The sequence below is a fragment of the Capra hircus genome, chromosome 2, assembly GCF_001704415.2.
Source record: "Capra hircus breed San Clemente chromosome 2, ASM170441v1, whole genome shotgun sequence".
In the NCBI taxonomy this organism is placed as follows: domain Eukaryota; kingdom Metazoa; phylum Chordata; class Mammalia; order Artiodactyla; family Bovidae; genus Capra; species Capra hircus.
The window spans coordinates 32,682,085-32,708,276 of record NC_030809.1 but is presented as its reverse complement, the minus strand read 5'-3'; the positions used below and the strand labels follow the sequence as shown (position 1 = coordinate 32,708,276).

Sequence of the window (26,192 nt, the reverse complement as noted above, 5' to 3'; positions counted from 1 at the left end):
GAAATGGCAACCCACGCCAGTATTCTTGCCTGGAAAATTCCATGGACAGAGGAGCCTAATGGGCTTTGGTCCATGGAGTCACAAGAGTTGGATACAACTTAGCAGCTAAACTACCAGAGTAGTTGATTTATAATGCTGTGTTAGTTTCAGGTGTATATAAAAGGTGTACAGATGTATATACATATAATCACCAATTTCAAAGACTCTTTTCCCATATAGGCCATTACAGAGTATTGAGTAGAGTTCCCTGTTCTATACAGCAGGTTCTTATAGCCATCTATTTTATATCCCTCTCTTATCCCTTACGGGAGCATAAGCAAAAACTGAGTAATTCATCCAAAGTACATTATGCCTAATTCCACATAAACATGGTAATTCCAGTTTGTAACCACTTTGTTCTTTCATATTTAGATCATCACATTTGTAGATATAGAAAATAAAATTGTATACCTAACCTAGGATGGCTTCCCATATGTTTCATAAGGAAATAAGACTTGATCTCTCAAAGTGACTGAATACACTTGGGAAATGCCCCTACCTGTCTTTAAATAGTGCGCTGTTAATTCCTTTCCTACGAAGCAGGTCTTGTGGCCCATAGGGTGTGTCTTTGCATTTAGAGTCTGTGTCACAGAGTAGGGTTTGCAGGAATGGGAAGAATCCAGTACTAGGAAGGTTTCGAGGTGCAAGGTAACCTGAAAGTAAAAAAAAAAAAAGCAAACAGTAATTAAATCACTATGATGCTTCCTTGGGAAGGGAAAGAAGTGCAGTAACCATTCTGTGAAATTATCTTCTGGATTATCACTGTTTGGGTCCCCTATGGATCAAAAGACTTTAAAATGCTTGTTGCCCCACAAATTTCTCTTCCTGGGATTTATTCTAAGGAACTAGCTGCAAGAATGTTTGCCAGAGTGTTAACAACAAATCCATATTATATTATCCATATAATAAAATACAATGCAATCAATAAAAATGTCAAATAATACAGATATTTATAATACATTGCTAATTTAAAAGAGTAGATCAGAAAACAGTATGACCAGAATAGCCATAATTTTTTCAAAAATATATGTAGTATATTAAAAAATCTGGAGCAGGACCTCCCTGGTGGTCCAGTGGTTAACTGCGCTTCCACTACAAGCAGAGTGGTTTGATCCTTGGTCAGGAAATGAAGATTCCCACATGCCAGGTGGCAAGGTCAAATAAACAATAAATAAGTTTTAATAATAAAAATAAAAAATAAGTTCATTCTCTAAATCTGTGAGTTTGTTTTTATTTTGTAAATAAGTTCATTTGTATCATTTCTTTTGAATTGGAGGAATTATTTTTCCTTAGTGGTATATTTCACATGACCTTGTTTACTTTCATTTGACTCTATATTAACTATTTTTGCCTACACTATACATATCTTCTTTTGTAACCAAAGGCATTATAAATGCAGCCAATCTTCCAGATACAGGAAATATCTTTGATGTCCTCAAAATTTTAAATTATCCTATACACACAATATTTTCTTCCTATTTAAAAACCAATAATAATGATATGAATGAATATGCAGATTTTCCCTAATATTAAAGACACAATTATTGTAGCAGTTAACCAGTTTTATAACCTTTAACATTTGCTTTATAAAATATGATGATAGCATACACGAGTTAAGACAATATGCAAGCTGTGAATTACAAATCTTTTCACAAAATTAGGTTTGGTACTAAAACACTGGCTTCCTCCCTTTGGGGAATACAGATACAATGAATTTTCAAAAATGGTTTAGAAATCATGAGGATAATTTTGACAAAAGACTAAAAAGCGAAACCTTAAGTTTCTCATGAACCAATTAAATGAGTGGCAGTACAGATGTTTTCATTATAAACATAAAGAAATTTTTTTAAAAAAAGAAAAAAATAAAAAGAGCAATGAGGCTAAGCATGCATTATTAATAGAAAGAATAATAAGTAGAAATTTAAGTAACTTAAATACAGATATTTTTAAAAAATTGAAAATAAAAAGGAAGAGGTAGTAGGAAATTGGCCAGGAAATAAGAGGAAACAAAATGGAGGGACTGAAAGATGAAGTACTGTAGACTTTGAACGTGGAGGAAAGAGCCAAAAGCCAAGGAAAGTGGGCAACCTCTGCTGCTGCTGCTAAGTTGCTTCAGTGGTGTCCGACTCTGTGAGACCCCATAGACGGCAGCCCATTAGGCTCCCTGTCCCTGGGAGTCTCCAGGGCAAGAATACTGGAGTGGGCTGCCATTTCCTTCTCCAATGCATGAAAGTGAAAAGTGAAAGTGAAGTCACCCAGTCGTGTCCAACTCTTCGTGATCCCATGGACCACAGCCTACCGTGGTCCTCCGTCCATGAGATTTTCCAGGCAAGAGTGCTAGAATGGGTTGCCATTGCCTTCTCCCTCTAGAAGCCAGAAAACGATCCTCCTAAAGCCTCCAGAAAGAATGCAGCCCTGCCAACACCTTTAACCCACAAAGATTAAATAAATCCTGGACTTCTGAACTCTAGAACGGTAACTTAACAAGTTAGTGCTTTTTCTAAGTCACCAAGTTTGTGGTAATTTGTTACAGCAACTACAGGAAAAACTAACACAATAACACCAGTATGGATTAAAGTTTTGAAAATTCAAACGGAAGTGGAAAGAAATCCACCAGACTACAAGGAAAGATATAAGCATCTGAATGCAGATTTCCATAGCAAGAAGAGATAAGAAAGCCTTCTTCAGCGATCAATGCAAAGAAATACAAGAAAACAACAGAATGGGAAAGACTAGAGATCTCTTCAAGAAAATTAGAGATACCAAGGGAACATTTCATGCAAAGATGGGCTTGATAAAGGATAGAAATGGTATGGACCTAACAGAGGCAGAACTTATTAAGAAGAGGTGGCAAGAATACACAGAAGAACTGTACAAAAAAGATCTTCATGACCAAGATAATCACGATGGTGTGATCACTCACCTAGAGCCAGACATCCTGGGATGTGAAGTCAAGTGGGCCTTAGAAAGCATCACTATGAACAAAGCAGGTAGAGGTGATGGAATTCCAGTAGAGCTATTTCAAATCCTGAAAGATGATGCTGTGAAAGTGCTGCACTCAATATGCCAGCACATTTGGAAAACTCAGCAGTGGCCACAGGACTGGAAAAGGTCCGTTTTCATTCCAATCCCAAAGAAAGGCAATGCCAAAAAATGCTCAAACTATCGCACAATTGCATTCATCTCACTCACTTGTAAAACAATGCTCAAAATTCTCCAAGCCAGGCTTCAGCAATACATGAACCATGAACTTCCTGATATTTAAGCTGATTTTAGAAAAGGCAGAGGAACCAGAGATCAAATTGCTAACATCCGCTGGATCATAGAAAAAGCAAGAGAGTTCCAGAAAAACATCTATTTCTGCTTTATTGACTATGCCAAAGCCTTTGACTGTGTGGATCACAATAAACTGTGGAAAATTCTGAAAGAGATGGGAATGCCAGACCACCTAACCTGCCTCTTGAGAAACCTATATGCAGGTCAGGAAGCAACAGTTAGAACTGGACATGGAACAACAGATTGGTTCCAAATAGGAAAAGGAGTACGTCAAGGCTGTATATTGTCGCCCTGCTTACTTAACTTCTATGTAGAGTACATCATGAGAAATGCTGGAATGGAAGAAGCACAAGCTGGAATCATGACTGCAGGGAGAAATATCAATAACCTCAGATATGCAGATGACACCACCCTTACGGCAGAAAGTGAAGAGGAGCTAAAAAGCCTCTTGATGAAAGTGAAAGAGGAGAGTGAAAAAGTTGGCATAAAGCTCAATATTCAGAAAACGAAGATCATGTCATCTGGTCCCATCACTTCATGGGAAATAGATGGGGAAACAGTGGAAACAGTGTCAGACTTTATTTTTGGGGGCTCCAAAATCACTGCATATGGTGACTGCAGCCATGAAATTAAAAGACACTTACTCCTTGGAAGGAAAGTTATGACCAACCTAGATAGCATATTCAAAAGCAGAGACATTACTTTGCCGACTAAGGTCCGTCTAGTCAAGGCTATGGTTTTTCCAGTAGTCATGTATGGATGTGAAAGTTGGACTGTGAAGACAGCTGAGGTCTGAAGTATTGATGCTTTTGAACTGTGGTGTTGGGGAAGACTCTTGAGGTCCCTTGGACTGCAAGGAGATGCAACCAGTCTATTCTAAAGGAGATCAGCCCTGGTATTTCTTTGGAGGGAATGATGCTAAAGCTGAAGCTCCAGTACTTTGGCCACCTCATGCGAAGAGCTGACTCATTGTAAAAGACTCTGATGCTGGGAGGGATTGAGGGCAGGAGGAAAAGGGGCTGACAGAGGATGAGATGGCTGGATGGCATCGCCGACTTGATGGCCGTGAGTTTGAGTGAACTCCGGGAGTTGATGATGGACAGGGAGGCCTGGCGTGCTGCGATTCATGGGGTCGCAAAGAGTCGGACACAACTGAGCGACTGAACTGAACTGACTGACTCATTATTACCTTCTAAGAAGCTTCTTTGTCTGACACCAGAAAGACCAGTGTCTTCCCTAATATTAAACAAGTGATACCGGGACTGAACCTTCACTGTTTTCATTGTAGCACAATTCCCTGAATAAGCTCAAGAGCACCAAACTGCCTGTTTGCGATTCACATCACTCTGTCACATTCTGCCATACCAGACCTCTACAATTCTGCAGTGGAATTTCACCATGAATGGTAAGTCACCCTGTTACACAGATCCCACCTGGAACCACTCATTCGGGGTATGGGGTTATCCCTAGTCCATCTCAAGCATGTGCAGGGGGTCATCAGAATGGAAGGCAGATAGAAGGGCTACAGATGATCCCTCTCCCCTAAAGCACTCATTAAGCAGATGGTGTGACTGACCTAGTGCTGAAAACAATGGCAGTTCAGCCATAGGAACAGAGGAATAGAGGAAGAGGAATTGAGGAAAAGAAAGGAAAAGATGTCGGGGAAAAAGATCTAGGAAGAGGTGGAAGATTACATCCAGTGTTACTTATTCTGGAACTAATCACAGTTTGTAAATTATTAAAGAAAGATTTGAAAGAATTTAAACCTACAACATTCCTTGATGTGATTAATAATAGATATGCCTATTTTATGGGAAAATTCATTACGGAATCTCTTCAGAAACAAGACCCTATTGTGTTCAAAAATATAGACAGTTATACATTTCGCAGTTTTTTGATAATTGATGTTTAACCTATTACAATGGGTTCAACGAAAAGAGGAACAGGCCGATGTGTGTACAAAGTTAACAAGTGTTGTGAAGAACAAGAACTGCTGGAATTGTGTATTTTACCATCACCTTTTAAAAAGAACCATATACTCATTAAAATAAGAGAGTCTGTGGCAACAACAATAACACTGATTTATTAAGCACTTATTGTATCACATGTAGCCATGAAATGTTATTACAGGGAATGGATGCAAACCAAACATTTTTAGTAGTAAACTACCAGTTAACTAAGCTTTTAACTAAATCAAATTCAGCTGTCATTGTTTTAAGAATGAAATAGGCATTATAAAAAAATCCAGTTCAAGAATTTTTAAAAAGATACTTTGTAAAGAATTATGATATCCATCTGTACATCTATGTTTATCTAGAAAGAGGATCAAGTTTGGTTTTCCTTTCCCTAGCTGCACAAATGTCCTTATTCAGGACAATATTGGTGTGTGACATTATGTACAAATAAAAGCAGTAGTTGTCAAAGTGCAAGCCCTGGCCCAACAGAACCAGCATCACCTGGAAACTTATTAGAAACGAAAATTTGAGATCCTACCTCAGATCTACTTAACCAAAACCTTTGGGAATGGGGTTCAGCAATCTTTATTTTAACAAGCCCTCCAGGAAATTCTGATGCACACTAAAGTTTAAGAACAATAAGATTAGATTACTGACAGGCTTTATTTGCTTGGGCTCCAAAACCACTGCAGATGGTGACTGCAGCCAAGAAATCAAAAGATGCTTGCTCCTTGGAAGAAAAGTTATGACCAACCTAGACAGTGTATTCAAAAGTAGAGACATCACTTTGCCAACAAAGATGCATCTAGTCAAGGCTACGGTTTTTCCAGTAGTCGTGTATGGATGAGAGAGTTGGACTATAACGAAAGCTGAGTTCCAAAGAACTGATGCTTTTGAACTGTGCTGTTGAAGAAGACTCTTGCAAGTCCCTTAGACTGCAAGGAGATTCAACCAGTTCTTCCTAAAGGAAATCAATCCTGAATATTCATTGTAAGGACTGATGCTGAAGCTGACGCTCCAGTAATTTGGCCACCTGATGCAAAGAGCTGACTCATTTGAAAAGACCCTGATGCTGGGAAAGATTGAAGGCAGGAAGAGAACAGAATGACAGAGGATGAGATGGTTAGATGGCATCACTGACTTGATGGATATGAGCTTGAGCAAGCTCCGGGAGTTGGTGATGGACAGGGAGGCCTGGCCTGCTGCAGTCCATGGGGTCGCAAAGAGTCAGACACGACTGAGTGACTAAACTGAACTGAACATTAGATTGCAAACTTTTCCATTAGAGTTAGATAGTAAATATTTTAAGCTGTGGCTCCATCACAAATATTCAGCCCTGCCATTGTAGCATGAAAGCAGCCATAGACAATAGACACATCAATGGGCCAGCTTGTATTCCAACACAGCTTAATTTACAAGAAAAGACAATGGACTCTATATGGTCCATAGACTTTAGTTTGCTGAACCCTCAGGAGGATAACCTCTTACACATGTCCTTCTCCCTCTCCCGCCTCATTCATTTCTTTAAAAAAAAAAAAATATTTTACTTATTTGGCTACATCAGCTCTTCGTGAGGGACTCTCTAGCTGTCAAGCATGGCCTTAGTTGTCCACAGCATGTGGGATTCTAGTTTCCTGTTGTTCAGTCACTCAGCCGTGTCTGACTCTGCAACCCATGGCCTGAAGCATGCCAGAATTCCTTGTCCTTCATTATCTTCCGGAGTTTCCTTAAACTCATGTCCATTGAGTCAATGATGCTATCCAACCATTTCATCCTGTCACCTCCTTCTCCTCGTGTCCTAAGTCTTTTCCAGCATCAAGGTCTTTTCAAATGAGTCAGCTCCTCGCATCAGGTGGCCAAAGTATTGGAGCTAGCTTCAGCTTCAGCATCAGTCCTACCAATGACTATTCAGGGTTGATTTCCTTTAGGGTTGACTGGTTTGATCTCCTTGCAGTCCAAGGGACTCTCAAGAGTCTTCTCTAGCACCACAGTTCAAAAGCATCAGTTCTTCAGTGCTCAGCCTTCTTTATGGTCCAACTCTCACATCCATACATGACACTGGAAACCCCATAGCTTTGACTATACGGACATTTGTTGGCAAAGTGATGTCTCTGCTTTTGAATACACTGTCTAGGTTTGTCATAGCTTTTCTTCCAAGGAGCAAGCGTCTTTTAATAATGGCTGTAGTCACCATCTGCAATGATTTTGTTGCCCAAGAAAATAAACTCTGTCACTGTTTCCATTTTTTTCCCCACCTATTTGCCATGGGACCAGATGCTATGATTTTAGTTTTTTGAATGGGATCAAACCTGCATCCCTTGCATTGGAAGGTAGATTCTTAATCACTGGACCACCAGGGAAGTCCCTCGTTCATTTCTTGCTTGCACTCATCCTCACTCCTTCTTTGCCTCTTCCCTTGTCTCAACTAATCTATTTACTACTCCCTGTTCTCTATTTCTCAGTCTTCTGTCTTTCCTTTCCACACACCGCCTTCTTGTTTCCATTTCTTCTTTTCTCTCCTCCTCCTGCTACTGCCCTTTCTCTCACCTAGCCCTCTATCTCTTTATCACTGATGTAGCCACAAATGCATTTTCCCCAACATCTTCTCTTATTCTTTTTTTCTTTTTCTCCACTACAGAAGGATTTTTGCCCACTTCCATAATAAATTCAGGAGCTTGTTGCTCACAGGCACTATCTATAGAAGTACTATTTTCTACTTATTGTATTTTTAGAGAAAGAAATGTCACAGCCTTTTTGGTAATGAAGCTACTTCCATTTGACATCATTAGGCTCAGAAAGCATTCTGTAGGCTGCCTTGGTGACATTTGTAAATATTATAATAATGGTAGAATTGGAGAACTTCCACTGTGTTTCTTTGTGTTTTTCTCAAAGCAGGTCAGAACCCAACCTAGGTGATTTTTTGTGTTTTCAGGTGAAAGGATTTGTTCTTTACCCTAGTGAAGAGGTGAATGATAAATTTTGGAATAAAATCCTGGCTTTTAAAAATATGGAGTTATTCATTTGAGGGGTTATGTTTTTCTTAACTTTTTGGATACAGCATCACATTTGTAGAAAAAAGTATCAGTCCTTCTAAGCAGGCAAATGGTAAGTTGCCTTGTGAAACATCACAGCAACAATCTGTCATCATGACAAGCACACAAAATAGGACAAGCATTTTTAGAAACATTACCTACAAATGATCAAACAACCTGATATGAATTAAACAAATATGAGAAAGAAAATGAATCTCAGAAGTAAAGATATAATAATTTAGTTAAGTAAGTCTTTTTCTTCTTCTAGTTTTTGAGCAAATTTTATTCTCAATTACATGTAAAAGACATATTCAAAATTATGAACGACATAAAACCTGACATTTCAAATTGTCAGGCACTACAGGACTGTCTTTGTTCTCCTTCCCACATACTTTCCACTTAGAGGATCAGCTTGTCCTGATCCTGTTTCCCTGCCCATCACAAGGTAAAATCAAATACAGCGGATCTTTCTGACTTTATTCCTTCTGAGAAACTTCTTTTATTTTTTTTACCTTCACAGCCCAGAGAGACCTTGCATACGTACATCCTAAGTCACTTCAATTTTGTCTGACTCTCTGAGACCCCATGGACTCTGGCCCACCAGCCTCCTCTGTCCGTGGAATTCCCCAGGCAAGAATACTGGAGTGGATTGCCATCTCCTCCAGGGGATCTTCCTGACCCAAGGATTGAACCCAGGTCTGCTGACATCTCCTGCACTGCAGGCAGGTCTTTACCCCTGAGCCACCGGGGAAGCCACAGAGGCCTTAGCTTGGGGTTAAATACTGATAGGACTGAGAATCTTCAGAGACATCAGCTCAATAAAATTTCCCTTTTGAAAGACTGAAAAATAAGCCATGTGAAAGAAAGAAAAGTTCTAACATATTTCTTAGCACAATGCTTGGCACATTGTAAGCAATTATTAATTATATTAATAAATCAATCAATGAATAGATGAACCCCTGAGGGTCACAGTAAGACAGAATGATTTAGAATTTTAGCATAATATACATCCTTATTATTTGTAAGGCAAAGTTTCCAATTTTATCACCCAAGTATAGTAAGTTCAGAGGATAACAATGAATATATTAACAGTAAGCTCAGTGGGATAAGTACAAAGGATAATATTGCATTATATTCATGTATCTTATAAAAGTAGATAGACTGATATTGACTAATGAAATCAATAACATTCATTGTTGCAGGCCCTATAGTTCTTGGTTTCTATAAAAATCTAGCTAGTACACATTGACATCTCTAACACCAACTGCTCAGTTTATTATCCACAAAGTGAATTCATCCATCATCTATTAAATAAATGTTTCCTGAGCAGATACTGTGTGGCTGGCACTGAGGAGGTGCTAAGTAAGGTTCATTCTTCTATTAAATTTTCTTTCATGTTTACATTTTAAAATATAACTCTGGGTTATTTGTATGTGTGCATGTGTGTGTTTGTGTGTTAGAAAGAAAGCAAATTAGTGTCTGATTTCAAAGCTCATCATGGTTTTAGTAAATAAAATGTATATAGAAGTCATTTGTTTTCCTGAAATGTCAGAAATACTATGAATAAAATATAATTGAAAATGCATAGTAAAATATTGGTTTAAAAAAAAGATTCACATCTGACAGAATTAAACAGCTATTATTTCATGTGAACCCCATGAGAGTTCTATAGGATAGGTAAGGCAAGTGTACACCCATTTCACAGATAACCTCAGAGAGACCAAACAATTTTACTCAAGGTCACATGAAAGACAAGATGCCAGGGATGGATCTAGAGCTATATGACATAGGACAATAATGAAAAAAATATTTTGTTCAGTTAAATTTCAGTACATCTTGGAATGAACAGACTGAAACTGTGAAGAACAGGTACCACCTCTGGTTTTGCTGTTAATTCATTGAGTTCCCGGGGCAAATTAATCTGTCTATGTCTCTGTTTTCACATCCACCAAATCGAGGATAATGGGCCTTGTCACCTCATGGGGTACAAGGAAGATTAATTGGATACAGCTTGTGTAAAGTCCTATGAAAGCTGAGGAAGGAAAGGCCACACAGAATCATGAGTTACCAATGCTCACTGTTATTGCAACATTTGTCTAATTCACACACAGTGGCTAGGGCTCTGTTGCTCTGCCTGGTCTCTCATCTCTGTGCTGTGAACCAATGGGTGGATAAGAGGATTGCATGACATGCTTCTTCCCCTAGTAATTCATAATGTGCACCTGTATCAGCTGGTGTAGTGCTTCAATTACTGCATGCTCAGTGGGTGTGGTGTCATGACACATCCTTCCTAATTCTCCCCAGACAAGTCTTGCTTCACAAGTGCTTTCCCAAGTTCAAATCCATTGGCAAATGTAGACTGTTCCTGGCAGTGAGGGCTGAGGCACAATGCCTAATCCTTAAAGCGGTGGGTAAGGAGATCCTATACACAAAAGGTTGGCGTCTGTATATGTCTAACGGCTAGAGCTCTAATACTTTGGCCACCTGATGCAAATAGCCAACTCATTGGAAAAGACCCTGATGCTGGGAAAGATTGAAGGCAAAAGGAGAAGAAGGTAGCAAAGGATGAGATGGTTGGATGACCAATCAGTTGAACTGAATCACCAAATTAATGGACATGAACTTGGGCAAACTCCAAGAGATGATGAGGGACAGGGAGGCCTGGTGTGCTGCAATCCATGGAGTCTCAAAGAGTCAGACATGCCTTGGCAACTGAACAACAACAACAAACTGACCAAGATGGCATTCTGCATGCTGGGATCCTTCCCACATCTCCCACTCTCCCTGGAGCTGCTTCTAAGAACCACAGTCAATGGATTTTGAAAGATGCAAAAAATATCCCTGTGGAGACAATTTTGGGCTCTGGCTATGCAGTTGCAGGCAAGAGAGGAAGTGGGGAATGATTCCTGCCTGCTTTGCATCTTTGGCTTATTACCATTATTATTTTTTAAGATAACAGGGTGAGGCAGTTTGGACTAGGGATTTTGCAGTCTCTTTGGATGTTATCTCTTAAGTCCTCAAAGTACACACTTGAGTTGATGTTCAGTCAAAAGTTACGAAGTGTCAGTCACATTACTTCAGTCACATTACTAAGTTTCTGGAACAGAATGAACAGCCCTCCTTTCTGAATATTAAGGGGACCCTTTGGGTGATGGCTTCCAAAGGGCATGGTCTGATCTATTCAAATCATAAACAAAATGATTTGATTCAAGGCTAGGACACACAACAGGAACACATATATGCTAGATAGTAAACTCCCATATGGACTGACTTGAGAAACTTAAAGGTAAGAATCTCCATAATACTATTAAAAAATATTCCCACTTGGCAAAGAATGTTGAATTCTATAGTTCATCTTGGGTGAGTGGGGTCTGTTTGTCCTGTTAGATGGCCTAACCATAACCTGTATTTTGCCTTTCTAAAACTTGTCTTTTATGCAGAGGGACTCATAATTGCATTTTTAAAAACTCCCTGCCATGGGCATTCACAAACAGAATCTTGGCAACAGTTTTATTTGTTTCTAAGTTAAAGTTAAAAGAAAAAAAAATTAATCCTGACTCCTCACTTCGTTGCAGGACATTCTTCCTGTTAAGCTTAATTTCTTAATTCTCTCTGGATGTGGTTGACCAAGAGAGAGCCTTCTGGCCTGTGGGACAGGGCTGATATGAAGCTGGGTATACACTGGTATGACTGTGTGGACTGGTCATATCAAAAAGACCTGATAGAGACATGAGCTGAGAGCCACTGTGCTGAGCCACATCAGTTGCAGGCTCTCCCCTAAGATAAGCTCCCCTCCCACACAGATCCAGCAATATCAGCTAAAATTTAGCAAAAAGAGGGCGTACTCCAGATGAGCGATATTTCTCCCAGTGCCACCACATCTGTTCTGACTTGTGCAGGAGTTCTGACTGTGCTAATTGTTAACTACACTGCATATCAGCCAGGTACGTGGGTAGTTAACCCACAAAGCCTGCACTGGAAGAATGAACTGAGGAACTGATTCCTCTCTCCATGTGATGTTTGGGATTGGGGGAGTAGGAAGAAAGGGAGCATCAGGATTTCCATCAACTCTGGGACCAAATGAATTTAGGAAAAAGAATTGATTTCCTTTCTTTTTCTTGTTTCTTAAGGTAGCACTGGCTCCTATCTTGCGAATGAATGTTCCATGGGGAAACAGTGCCTTAACCCATTTCCTCACAAACTCCCAACTGAAAAGTGACCTGGAACTGGAAAGATTTCCCCCTAACCCCCACCCGCCACTTCCAAGAGTATAATTTTTATATAATGAAATGTATTGGCTTTGAGTCTTACCATACTAAAATTCCCTTCACCAAGTTAGCTTAGATAGAGTAATTCAGCAAATACTCTAGTATTTATTTGTGGGAGTCCATTACAACTGTGCATTACAAACGTGGGAGTCCTTCAGCAAAACCTAAGCCACTGTTTGGAGAAGGGAATTTCATTCCAGAAGGATTTAGAGAGGCTTTTAAAAGTACACACTCTATAACGGAAAAAAATAAGGTAATGAGGAAATCTGAATGAGAACAAACAAAGATCAAGAAAAAACAGAATCAGCACATAATAGGTGCCAAAGGTCTGTATATTATTAGAGGTGGACCACAAATTTGAGCCTGAATGTCCTAAGGAACTGAAAGAAATGATCATTTAGCCAGTTTACAGTATTAATAAAAATAAATAAATGCTTTGGGAGAGGTACAGCTTTCCCTGTATTGAGAGAAATACTAACTCTCAGGCATCAAGAGCTATACTTCAGTAGGTCCTAGCGCATTTGCTCCCACCCAGCACAGGAGCATCTTTGAAAGTGACTAACTATCCAGTAACCCATCCTTAATGGTGAGTGACTGAGAGACCCTGAGAGTGTTTGCCACTAAGCAGCAAAGACTAGGGAGAAACTGAGGAACTGAGTTCCCTTACCACTTAGTTCAGTTCAGTTCAGTCGCTCAGTCATGTCCGACTCTTTGCGACCCCATGAATCACAGCATGCCAGGCCTCCCTGTCCATCACCAACTCCCGGAGTTCACTCAGACTCACTCCATCGAGTCAGTGATGCCATCCAGCCATCTCATCCTCTGTCGCCCCCTTCTCCTCCTGCCCCCAATCCCTCCCACCATCAGAGTCTTTTCCAATGAGTCAACTCTTCGCCTGAGGTGGCCAAAGTACCACTTAGTAACAGAGGTCATTTCCAAGCTGGGGCACCATCATCATAGTACTCGTATACAAAATACTGATTAAGGCAATAAAAATAGCGTAAAGCTGTTTGGTGTTAGATAGAAACATCCCCTGCAAACTTTCCCCCAAATCTTTGCTTATCTGATAACTGGGTTAAGTTCTGAGTTAACTTTTATGAATTACTCTTGTGAGTGAAGTAAAGGACAGGAACAAGAGTTTAAAATTATCCTTTTTAATCCTAGCTTTGCAAGTGATTTACTATGTAACCATGACCTCTACCATGAGTCATTTCCTCACTTATGCAGGAAAAATAAATCTGGATACCTATCCATCATAACTATTACAAGAAGAAGAATCTCCTATAAAATGTGATTAGCCATGCTGAAGCATTAAGCATTTAAGATGAAAATTATGTTTGAAAATTAAAATGTGATCTCAATAACCCATGAAGAGTTATGACATGGAGAAAAGAACTTCAGTTGTCATCCCTATAGAAGTATGCTACTAATAACTGTTTTTTTTTTCATTCAGAAATCTGATTCAGTTATGATCACAGAGAATTTTGTGCATTACAGTATAAGAATGAAAGTCAGAGCAATGCATTGCTAGGAGCATTGTATAGAAAAGAATTAGGTCTTATAAAGGCAGAACAGTAACTTCTCTGATTCAATAGATGGTCTTGGGAAGAACAGGATCTGATCACAGGGTTCCAAATCTGATCATTCCTCAACAGCTTGTGTAATATTCGTATCTTTGGTATTCATATTACATAGATTTACAAATGATTCTTGTGACAACCTGCCAGTGGAAAATGTATGTCACAACCTTTTCTTCCAAGCAGCGCTGCTGACAAGTAGCACTCTCATCTTCTTGTCAAACTTGACCTTCTCCTAAGCCAATTCTCTTACTAAGACTTCTGCCAATCACAGAGACAACTTAAGTGACCCATGGCTTGCTTTGTTGGCCTTCCCCCTCCCTCTCTGTAGAACAACTTTTCATCAAAGCCACTGTCTCATTAGGAGAAAAAAAGAGAAAAATTCCCCAGTGGCATTTTCCTAAGTTGTAGAGTCAAAAATATTAACATAGCAATTAGTATTTCCCATTTTTTTCTAAGAAAAAAAGCTCTTTTTTTCTGAAAAGAATGTACCTCAGAAAAATAGAATTGAAATCATGAAATGCCATTTCACACCTATCAGATAGGCCAAAGTTTAAAAAGTCTGACCACACCAAGTGCTGGAGAGGATACACGGCAGTGGGAGCTCTCATCCCATGGTGGGGAAGAAGTATGTTAGTAAAGCTACACTGTGGAAGTGTAGCAATGCAGGAGACCAGGGTTTGATCCCTGGGTCGGGAAGATCCTCTGGAGAAGGGAATGGCAATCCACTCCAGTAATCTTGCCTGGAGAATCCCATGGACAGAGAAGCTTCACAGGCTACAGTTTGTGGGGTCACAAAGAGTCAGACACAACTGAGCAATTAACACACACACACACACACTGTGGAAAGCATCTGGCCACATTCAACATCACTGAAAATACTCATAGCTCTAGGTATATATGCTAGACCACATGTGCACATATGCACAAAGACATAAAAGAATATGCATCACAATACCATCATGAATAAATAACATGAAGAACTGATATCATCAAAGACCAGGGATAAGTAGATTGTGATATATCTATGCATGGAGTACATGGTCAAACTGAATACAGTAAAGTTGTATAAATCAACAGAAATAAACATATAAAATGCAATACTGAGGCAAAACATAATATCCAGCTTCAAAAGTATGACTCTAAAGGATACTAGAGTGGGGTACCATTTATGTAAATTTTAAAACCCTGTGGTCAAAAGGCATAAACTTCCAGTTATAAGATAAACAAGTCCTGGGGATATAATATATAGCATAGTGACTATAGTTAACAATATTTTATTGTAAAACTGAAAGTTTCTAGCTAAGTAGATCTTAAAAGTCCTTATCACAAGAAAAACAATTTGTAATCATGTGAGGCAAGGGATGTTAACTCCTTGTGGTGATCATTTAGCAATATAAACATATATTGTGCCATTATGCTATATAACTGAAACTAATATTATATATCAACTATAGCTCTTTAAAACTTGGAAAAACACTAATAGTTATGCCAGGAGACATATAAGATAAAGGTTCATTTAGCACTGTTCATAACAGAAGAAGAAGTAAAAGAACCACTTAATATGCCAGGAAGGAAATTAGCAGAAACACTATTTCTGCAAAGAATTATAGAATTGTCCCTGATTCCTGATACTGTCCAATTCAGAACAAAGCCCTGCTTTCTAGGACCTCAATTATCACCCAAAGTCTAAATCCTACAAGAAGTTCTCTTTAACACTCTCACTGAGACATAATCACAGTTCCTCATGGTGTGAACTCTCCCTAGTTCCAAGGATTAATAAAGTCAGATTTTCCAACAACAACAAAATTAAATGAAGTCCAGAAATCATGAAAGCTTTTTTCTTTTTTCTTAAAAGCAGGAAAATAATATAATGTAGTGAGGGAAAAAAATACATAGTAGAAAATATAATATAAGCATGGGAATATTACACACTGGGTTAACGACAAAGGTTTCCTTTAGGAAGGGAAGGAGGGAGACAGAGAGGAAGGGAGAGAAAATGATGCTGGAGGTTTACACAGGGCCTCAATGGTACCTTAGGGTTTGATCTCTTTTAAACAACAACCAAAAAATTCTGAAAAATATGACATAACAATGCTAGGGTTTGATAAAGTTAGGTAGTGGATATGTAAATATGTCATTTTTTTTCTTCCCAATGGGTTTTAAATACTTCACACCTTTATTTTAACGATAATATGCTGGAATTACATTAGATTCAAATATTACTTAGAGAGTAAAACACCACCACCACCACGTTAGGGGCGAACTAGGGGGTTTTCCCAGGTGGCACAGTGATAAAGAGTCCACCTACCAAGCAGGAGATGTAGGTTCAATCTCTAGGTCAGGAAGACACCCTAGAGAAGGAAATGGAAACCCACTCCACTATTCTTGCCTGGGAAATCCCATGGACACAGGAGCCTGGCAGCCTACAGTCCATGGAATTGCAAAAGAGTCAGACAAGATTTGCAAAAGAGTCAAATACAACATAGCGTAAACAACAAAAATAAGGAGGAGGTTTTAGTTACAATCGCACTAATCTCACACGCTAGTAAAGTAATGCTCAAAATTCTACAAGCCAGGCTTCAGCAATACATGAACCATGAACATCCGGATGTTCAAGATGGTTTTAGAAAAGGCAGAGGAACCAGAGATCAAATTGCCAACATCCGCTGGATCATCTAAAAAGCAAGAGAGTTCCAGAAAAACATCTATTTCTGCTTTATTGACTATGCCAAAGCCTTTGAGCGTGTGGATCACAATAAACTGTGGAAAATTCTGAGAGAGATGGGAATCCCAGACCACCTGACCTGCCTCTTGAGAAATCTGTATGCAGGTCAGGAAGCAACAGTTAGAACTGGACATGGAACAACAGACTGGTTCCAAATAGGAAAAGCAGTATGTCAAGGCTATATATTGTCACCCTGCTTATTTAACTTCTATGTAGAGTACATCATGAGAAATGCTGGGCTGGAAGAAGCACAAGCTGGAATCAAAATTGCCGGGAAAAATATCAACAAACTCAGATATGCAGATGACACCACCCTTATGACAGAAAGTGAAGAGGAACTAAAAAGCCTCTTGATGAAAGTGAAAGAGGAAAGTGAAAAAGTTGGCTTAAAGCTCAACACTCAGAAAACTAAGATCATGGCATCTGGTCCCATCACTTCATGGGAAATAGATGGGGAAACAGTGGAAACAGTGTCAGACTTTTTTTGGGCTCCAAAATCACTGCAGATGGTGATTGCAGCCATGAAATTAAAAGATGCTTACTCCTTGGAAGGAAAGTTATGACCAACCTAGATAGCATATTGAAAAGCAGAGACATTACTTTGCCGACTAAGGTCCGTCTAGTCAAGGCTATGGTTTTTCCGGTGGTCACGTATAGATGTGAGAGTTGGACTGTGAAGAAAGTTGAGCACCGAAGAATTGATGCTTTTGAACTGTGATGTTGGAGAAGACTCTTGAGAGTCCCTTGGACTGCATGGAGATCCAACCAGTCCACTCTGAAGGAGACCAGCCTGGGTGTTCTTTGGAAGGACTGATGCTGAGGCTGAAACTCCAGTACTTTGGCCACCTCATGTGAAGAGTTGACGCATTGTAAAAGACTCTGATGCTGGGAGGGATTGGGGGCAGGAGGAGAAGGGGACGACAGAGGATGAGATGGCTGGATGGCATCACTGACTCGATGGACCTGGAGTTTGAGTGAACTCCAGGAGTTGGTGATGGACAGGGAGGCCTGGCATGCTGCGATTCATGGGGTCACAAAGAGAAACGACTGAGCGACTGAACTGAACTGAACTTTAGTTACTAATGTACCAGAGAAAACTCATTAAAATGCAATTTTACCCACAAGCCAGTTTAAAAATAGCTTAAAGCAATCCTCTTTGAATTGATAAATTCCATCCACTTTTTGTGAATGTTGTAACTCACTGACCTAGGTTTTTTGCTTACTGTCCTTGCCCTGTGTATTAATCTCTCTTCCTGAGAGGCATGGCTAATTCATAACTCATTAAATGCGTGATTTTAAACTGTTCATTATATTTTACCTCCATCTTCTCTCCATTGAGCATCATCTGCTATTGTGTTTACTCCATTACCAAGCTTAATTAAGTCCTTCAAGAGTGTCTCATAATCCTCCAAACATGTTTGGCAAATATGTACCGTTTATTTGCACTGCTTCTGAATTATTAATAAATATGTTTTTAAATTGTTTCTGGGTTTCTAAAATTCATCTCACTCTTTAAACTGATTGCCATGCTCTCTACATTTTTGCTTACCTTATCTGGTTTTTGAAACTCTCCTGGGATCTAACCTTTTATCTACTATTAAGTTATGAAAGTGAAAAGTGACAGTGTTAGCCGCTCAGTTGTGTCTGACTCTTTGCAACCCGAAGGACTGGGTTCTGCCAGTCTCTTCTTTCCATGGGATTCTCCAGGCAAGAATACTGGAGTGGATTGCCATGCCCTACTCCATGGGATCTTCCCCACCCAGGGGTCAAATCTAAGTCTTCTACTTTGTGGGCTATTCTTTACCATCTCAGCCACCAGGGAGCCTCACTATTAAGTTATACTGCAACTTATTTAAAGAACCCTACGTGGTGAGCCTTGTGGGAAGATCACAACAGAGTGCCAACCACTGGCTTTCCCAACTGCAAATATTCAGTTAATCCTTTCAAGGAACTGCAGCAGGTTAGATAGACATAACTTACTTTATTAAAACTATACCAAGTGAGCTGCTTGGGAAGTCATTTCTTTTTCTTGCTAAAAGAAAAATGTGCTCACACCTAATGTGAATTCCCAGGATCTCTTTCCTCACATTTTAGAAGCAGGTTAGCCATTAGCCAGCTGGCAGCTCTTTAAAGATATTCTCACAATTACTGGTAAATGATATAACTTATTAATGAGTCAGTTTCATTCTGCAATCTCTTCAGATTTTTTAAAATGATAACCAAGTTAAGCAAGGCCATTTCAATTCCCCAGACTCTTATAGCTTTCACTACCACTCAGATCAGTGGTCTCCACCATCATGCAGACAAGAGTAGTGTAGGATCGTGAAGCACAGTGTTTAGCCTGGACTGTCTGAGGCAGAACTGACCTAAGAGATTTTACCACACAGATGCTATCAGGGAATTCCTGTTACTCATTTAAACTGTGGGAAATCCCCCCCTTAAGCTTATGCAGCCCCAGATGATAAGTTTCTTTTTTGCTATCCATTCTTGGGTAATGGTGTTCCAATATGCATTTCTATATCAGCAATACAACATTGTTACTCATTCACTCAATCGATCTGCAAATGACCAGCAAACACCTTGTATGTACATAACACGGAAATGTTATTGGCAGGCAAGAGACCTGTAACTGTCTCTACCCTAATTCCCTCTCATTAGAGAGACTAATGAGAGATATGAAAAAAGCATAGAGTTCACCATTTAGCAAAATGAACCCTGGTCACCCCCATCTTTATTTTGGGGCTTTAATACCTGAGAATTATATCCAATTGAATCAGTAGCCTCCAGGCAATTTATCCCTTCTTTTGCATTTTGGAACTGCCCTTCCAGGATTAGATTTTCTGAGGCAACAATAAAATTAAATTCTTCTCATAAATTGAATAATTAAAATAAACTGGGATGAGAATCAGCACATGAACTAGGTGAGTATTATAGTGCATTATGTTTCTTCCTCCTTGTCCCTTCTTAGGTATATTCAGTGAACTTCAAAGAAGCCCGTTTTGTGTCAGAGGCAAGCAGATGCTTTTTGTCTTAGCCTAAGGACTTAGAGAGAAACAGAAGGATGTGAAAAGTCTTCAAGTGCTTTCAGAGATGATACATAACAAAAATTGCCTTCCTCACACTATCCTGTCTTCCCAATTCAATTTCTGGAAAAGGTGAAAGAAACACAATGCAGTTGTATAACACACAAGAAAATCCTTCTGTAGACAGTGGTGGGTTTCTTTCCAGAAAAAGGTGACAGTATGTGAAACTGAAGAATTAAAACTTGAAAATCACAGTATTTTCTTTCTGACTCTGAGACAACAAAGTATAAATGAGGGAGCCTTACTAAATATTCAATATCAAATACTCAGTTCCAGGCCTGAGGATATTGATAAATAATAATAATAAAACATGGAAATATCTGAAAGTTCATAATGATCTCCAAGATCATTAAACAAGATTGATGTTTGCTATTTGCTATGACCAGTGTGTTCTCTTGGCAAAACTCTGTAAGCCTTTGCTCTGCTTGATTTTGTACTCCATGGCCAAGTTTGTCTGTTACTCCAGGTATCTCTTGAGTTCCTACTTTTGCATTCCAGTCCCCTATGATGAAAAGCACATCTTTTTTGGGTGTTAGCTCTAGAAGGTCTTGTAGGTCTTCACAGAACTTCAGCTTCTTCAGCATCATGGCAAATAGATGGGGAAACAATGGGAACATTGACAGACTTTATTTTGGGGGGCTCCAAAATCACTGCAGATGGTAAGTGCAGCCATGAACTTAAAAGACCCTTGCTCCTTGGAAGAAAAGCTATGACCAACCTAGACAGCATATTAAAAAGCAGAGACATTATTTTGCTGACAAAGGTCCATCTAGTCAAAAGCTATGGTGCTTCCAGTAGTCATGTATGGATGTGAGAGTTGGACTATAAAGAAAGCTGAGCACCAAAGAACTGATGCTTTTGAACTGTGGTGTTGGAGAAGACTCGAGAGTCCCTTGGACTACAAGGAGATCAAACCAGTTAATCCTAAAGGAAATCAGTTCTGAATATTCATTGGAAGGACTGATGCTGAAACTGAAGCTCCAATACTTTGGCTACCTGATGTTAAGAACTGACTCATTTGAAAAGACCTTGATGCTGGGAAAGACTGAAGGCAGGAGAAGAATGGGATGACAGAGGATGAGACGATTGGATGGCATCATTGACTCAATGGACATGAGTTTGAGCAAGCTCTGGGAGTTGGTGATGGACAGGCATGCCTGGCATGCTGCAGTCCATGGGGTTGCAAAGAGTCGGACAAGACTGAGTGACTGAACTGAGTTGAAGATTGATATAATTTCACTGACTGCTTACTATGCTTAAAGGAATAGTTAATTTCTTCCAGTTCAACATTAGTTTTTCCTGATCATTATCCGTGTTGTTTTATGTCATTCAAGTCAACAAAATGAGTTTCCAGCTTTTACTTAATGCTACTAGGCATGCACCAATTTCTTCATAAGCATCAGACAAAAAAAATAACTTTTTGGGAAAATGCACAGATCTTATTTTGTGTTCCTTAATAAAACGTATAGGAAAAAAATTAATAGAATTAAACTTCAAGCAAGAGACTGCCAACATTTTTAAAAGGTGAGGAAATCAGGTACAATATAAAAAATCAGGAAGAAATAAGTCAGATGTACCAAAAGGATTAACATCAAAATACTGACTGGGGTAGGATTCCTTAATTGATAACCGGATGGCTACATTTATTGTATTCCTAATATGTGTTTCTTCATGTAACATATATTGTTTCTTATTTTCATAACAGCTCTGCTGGGTGGAGACTTTTTCCTTATAACATGTAGCAACTTGGATGGACTATTTTGCATGTATTTGGAAGGCTTGTTTTGCATTTTTAGTCCCAAAACATTTTTCCAGCTTGCTTATGGGAAAATGAGGTCTATCATAAGTAACTTCTAGTGTGATTTTTAAAATCTCCTTTAAAAAACTTAAGTGGAACCCCTTCTTTTAGATGTAACTAGATGAGTCTGAACTTTAAAAGGATCTATCACAGAACTAAGACTGGAGAAGGAATTGGAAACCCACACCAGTATTCATGCCTGGGAAATTCCATGGATATAGGAGCCTGGTGGGCCACAGTCCATGGGGTCACAAAGAGTCGGACATGGCTGAGCAACTGAGTATTCATGCAGTATAGGACTAAGACATATTCTTAACTATCAAAAGCATTTATAAATCTAAAAAACAACTGCCCTGGACTATTTAAAAGAGAGACATTACTTATTTACACTTTATAGATTAAAAAAAAGAGACACTGCCAGAGTCAATGACATGCCAGAGGCAGCCCAGTCAGTGAGTGGCCTTAAGGAATACCCATTCCTTCTCATGTCCAGTGGGATGCTCCATTGGGAAGTCAAGACTTTAAGTGCCCTATTCCACTCAAAGCTCCATTTTTCTACTTGGTGCAGTAACTGAAGTTTCATGTAGACAGTAGTAGAAGTACACAGTAACCCTTAAAAGGAGTAGTTGCAAATCAAGCTTTTCTTTCCTTTCCCCTCAGAATCATGTCACTTTTAGTCTGTTCTGGACCAGTTCTAGGATGTTCCTATTCCTATTAGTTAATTGAAGAATGAGAATTAGTTGATTGAAGACAAGAATTGTTTGGCTTATCATTAATTTTTGCTTCCTACACTATGCTTGGTTTTATGGTGCCAATTTCAGTCCAGGAAAAGGAAGATATCAATTATCTTGTCTAATTTTTTTTGTTTTTAATATTTATCTTCAAAAGCTCCAGTTAAAATTCATCTTCATTAGCTCCCTTTAGTCTCCCTCCCTTCACTTCTTGACAAAACAAACAAAAATTCAGGAGGGAAGGATTTGATTTAGTTTCGCCCTAAAAACAGTGGGTTGCTTTGGCATACATTATTGCTTTATAATTCATAAGAGAATGGAGGGGTCCTAAGATGGCAAAGGAATAAGATGGGGAGACCACTTCCTCCCCCACAAATTCTTCGAAAGATCATTTGAACGCTGAACAAATACCACAAAACAACTTCTGAACGCTGGCGGAGGACACCAGGCACCCAGAAAGGCAGCCATTTGTCTTCAAAAGGAGGTAGAACAAAATATAACAGATAAAAAGAAAGACAAAACGGTTAGGGATGGAGATCTGTCCTGGGAAGGGAATCTTAAAGAGAAGTTTCCAAACACCAGGAAACCCTCGGCGGGTCTGTGGGGAATTTTGAAATCTCAGAGAGCAACATAACCGGGAGGAAAAAAACAAATAAATAAAACCCACAGATTGCATGCCTAATTGCAACTCCCAGCAGAGAAGTAGCCCAGACACTCGCTTCTGCCATCAGCAAGCAGGGGCTCAACAGGGAGGCATGGGCTGCATTGCTTAGGGTAAGGACCAGGCCTGAATACCCTAAGGGCAATCTGAGGGAGCTAACGTGAAATAGCAACTCAAACCATGGGATAGCCAGAGAGGAAAAAAAAAAAAGGAAAGAAAGAGAACTTTCCTGTGAAAAGCTCTGTTTGACTGTGTGGATCACAATAAACTGTGGAAAATTCTGAAAGAGATGGGAATACCAGACCACCTGACCTGCCTCTTGAGAAACCTATATACAGGTCAGGAAGCAACAGTTAGAACTGGACATGGAACAACAGACTGGTTCCAAGTAGGAAAAGGAGTACATCAAGGCTGTATATTGTCACCCTGCTTATTTAACTTCTATGCAGAGTACATCATGAGAAATGCTGGACTGGAAGAAATACAATCTGGAATCAAGACTGCCAGGATAAAGATCAATAACCTCAGATATGCAGATGACACCACCCTTATGACAGAAAGTGAAGAGGAACTAAAAAGCCTCTTGATGAAAGTGAAAGAGGAGAGTAAAAAAGTTGGCTTAAAGCTCAACACTCAGAAAACTAAGATCATGGCATCTGGTCCCATCACTTCATGGGAAATAGATGGGGAAACAGTGGAAATAGTGTCAGACTTTACTTTTGGGGCTCCAAAATCACTGCAGATGGTGATTGCAGCCATGAAATTAAAAGACGCTTACTTCTTGGAAGAAAAGTTATGACCAACCTAGATAGCATATTCAAAAGCAGAGACATTACTTTGCCGACTAAGGTCCGTCTAGTCAAGGCTATGGTTTTTCCAGTAGTCATGTATGGATGTGAGAGTTGGACTGTGAAGAAGGCTGAGTGCCGAAGAATTGATGCTTTTGAACTGTGGTGTTGGAGAAGACTTTTGAGAGTCCCTTGGACTGCAAGGAGCTCCAACCAGTCCATTCTCAAGGAGATCAGCCCTGGGTGTTCTTTGGAAGGAATGATGCTAAAGCTGAAACTCCAGTGCTTTGGCCACCTCATGTGAAGAGTTGACTCATTGGAAAAGACCTTGATGCTGGGAGGGATTGGGGCCAGGAGGAGAAGGGGACGACAGAGGATGAAATGGCTGGATGGCATCACTGACTCGATGGACATGAATCTGAGTGAACTCTGGGAGTTGGTGATGGACAGGGAGGCCTGGCATGCTGCGATTCATGGAATCGCAAAGAGTCGGACACAACTGAGTGACTGAACTGAACTGAACTGAAGGCACTGTCCATCCCGCTCACAAAACAAAGGACTGAGAGAATACCAGAGGAGAGCTAGCCAGCTGCAGACCAGCCCATCCTCCACTGGAGGCAGGGATGCAGGCCAGCGACAGCCAGAGCTGGAAGGCAAGGGGCAAACTCAGCCCCAGAGATAGCATCCCCTACCAAACTGTGAGCAGGCTCCCAGTTGCTAATCAAGTCTTCCTGGGATTCTGGATGGTTGACATCCATCAGGAGGGTTGCAGCCAGAGATCAGCTCCCCAGAGGAGACACACAGCACACCTGAGATGGAGCTCCCGCTGCACACCCAGGAAACCAAGCAGCTCGGACTGGGGAGGTGATAAGATGCACTGACCAGCTGGGAAGAGTGCGCTCGCCAAACACCTGGTCGCCTGAGCTGTTCGGACCTGGGAAGGTCACAAAATGCAGGCCCAACAGAGCCTTTGTGGAGTACCCAAGAACCTGAACCCAAGCACCCTAGATCTGGGAAGTGCACACAACTCAGGGCCTGCTTTAGACAGTTCCCTAGCAGAGCAGCCTGGAGCCTGAGCAGTATAGACTGGGAAAGCACACACACGCCGTGAGTGGGAGCAAACCCAGTGTGGCCCAGTCACCGTGAGCACTCCCCACACACGCCAGTGATATTTGTTTGCAGTGTTCCTCCCTCCCTGCAGCACAACTGAACAAGTGAGTCTAAGTAAGTGACCACCTTCACCTCCTTGTGTTAGGGAGCAAGTTAGATACTAAAGATACTTGCAAAAAGAGGAAGCCAAAACAAACAAAGAGGGAATGGCTTTGGAAATGACAGGTGCAACAGTTAAAACCCTGTAGTTAGCACTGGCTCCATTGGAAGGGACCTATGGACATTGAGTAGAAGTATAAGGTGGAACAAGGAACTATCTGAAACTGGACTGACCACACACTGCCCTCAACAGCTCCAGAGAAATTCCTAGATATATTTTACTATTATCATTTTTTAATTTGTTAAATTTTTTAAAATTTTAAGTTCTTTATCACTCCTTTAATTTTCATTTTTAAAACCTACTATTACCTTGGGGAAAAAAGACCCTACTTTTAAAGCAAATTTCATATTTTTTATATAACTTTTGTGATTTTTTTTAATATTGTATTTGTGAGAATCTAACCTCTACTCTAGATTTTTAACCTTTACTTTTCGGTATTTGTTATCATATCTGTACCTTTAAGAATCCAATCTTCAGAACCCATTTTTACTTAGGCGTGTGATTACTAGCTTGATTGCTCTCTCCCCTTTTGACTCTCCTTTTTCTCCCCCAGGTCACCTCTATCTCCTCCCTCCCCCTACTCTTCTCTACTTAATTCTGTGAACCTCTTTGGGTGTTCCAGACCATGGAGAAAACTTAAGGAACTGATCACAAGCTAGATTGGTCTCTCTCCTCTTTGACTGCCCTTCCTCTCCTCCTGCTCACCTCTATTTCCTTCCTGCCTCTTCTCTTCTCTATGGAACTCCATGAACCTCTCTGAGTATTCCAGACTGTGGAGAGCAAACAGGGAATTGATTACTGGCTAGACTGTTCTCCCCCCCTTTGATTCCCCCTCTTCTCTTCTCCTCCTAGTTACCTCTATCTCCCTCCTCCCTCTTCTCTTCTTCACATATCTCTGTGAACCTCTCTGGGTATCCCTCACTGTGGAGAATCTTTTCACCATTAACCTAGATGTTATATCATTAGTGCTGTACGGATGGAGAAGT

At 40.0% G+C, this 26,192-nt stretch overlaps 1 protein-coding gene across 2 annotated transcripts in view; it reads right to left on the bottom strand.

The window, feature by feature from the left end:
* The window catches only part of ABCA12 (ATP binding cassette subfamily A member 12), a 209,076-nt gene that overhangs the window by 135,176 nt on the left and 47,708 nt on the right, over positions 1 to 26,192 (bottom strand). For both annotated transcript variants that reach the window (XM_018059867.1, XM_018059874.1), the window contains exon 3: positions 539 to 692. In XM_018059867.1, the coding sequence (XP_017915356.1) occupies positions 539 to 692 (154 nt within the window). The remainder of the gene's footprint in view (positions 1 to 538; positions 693 to 26,192) is intronic.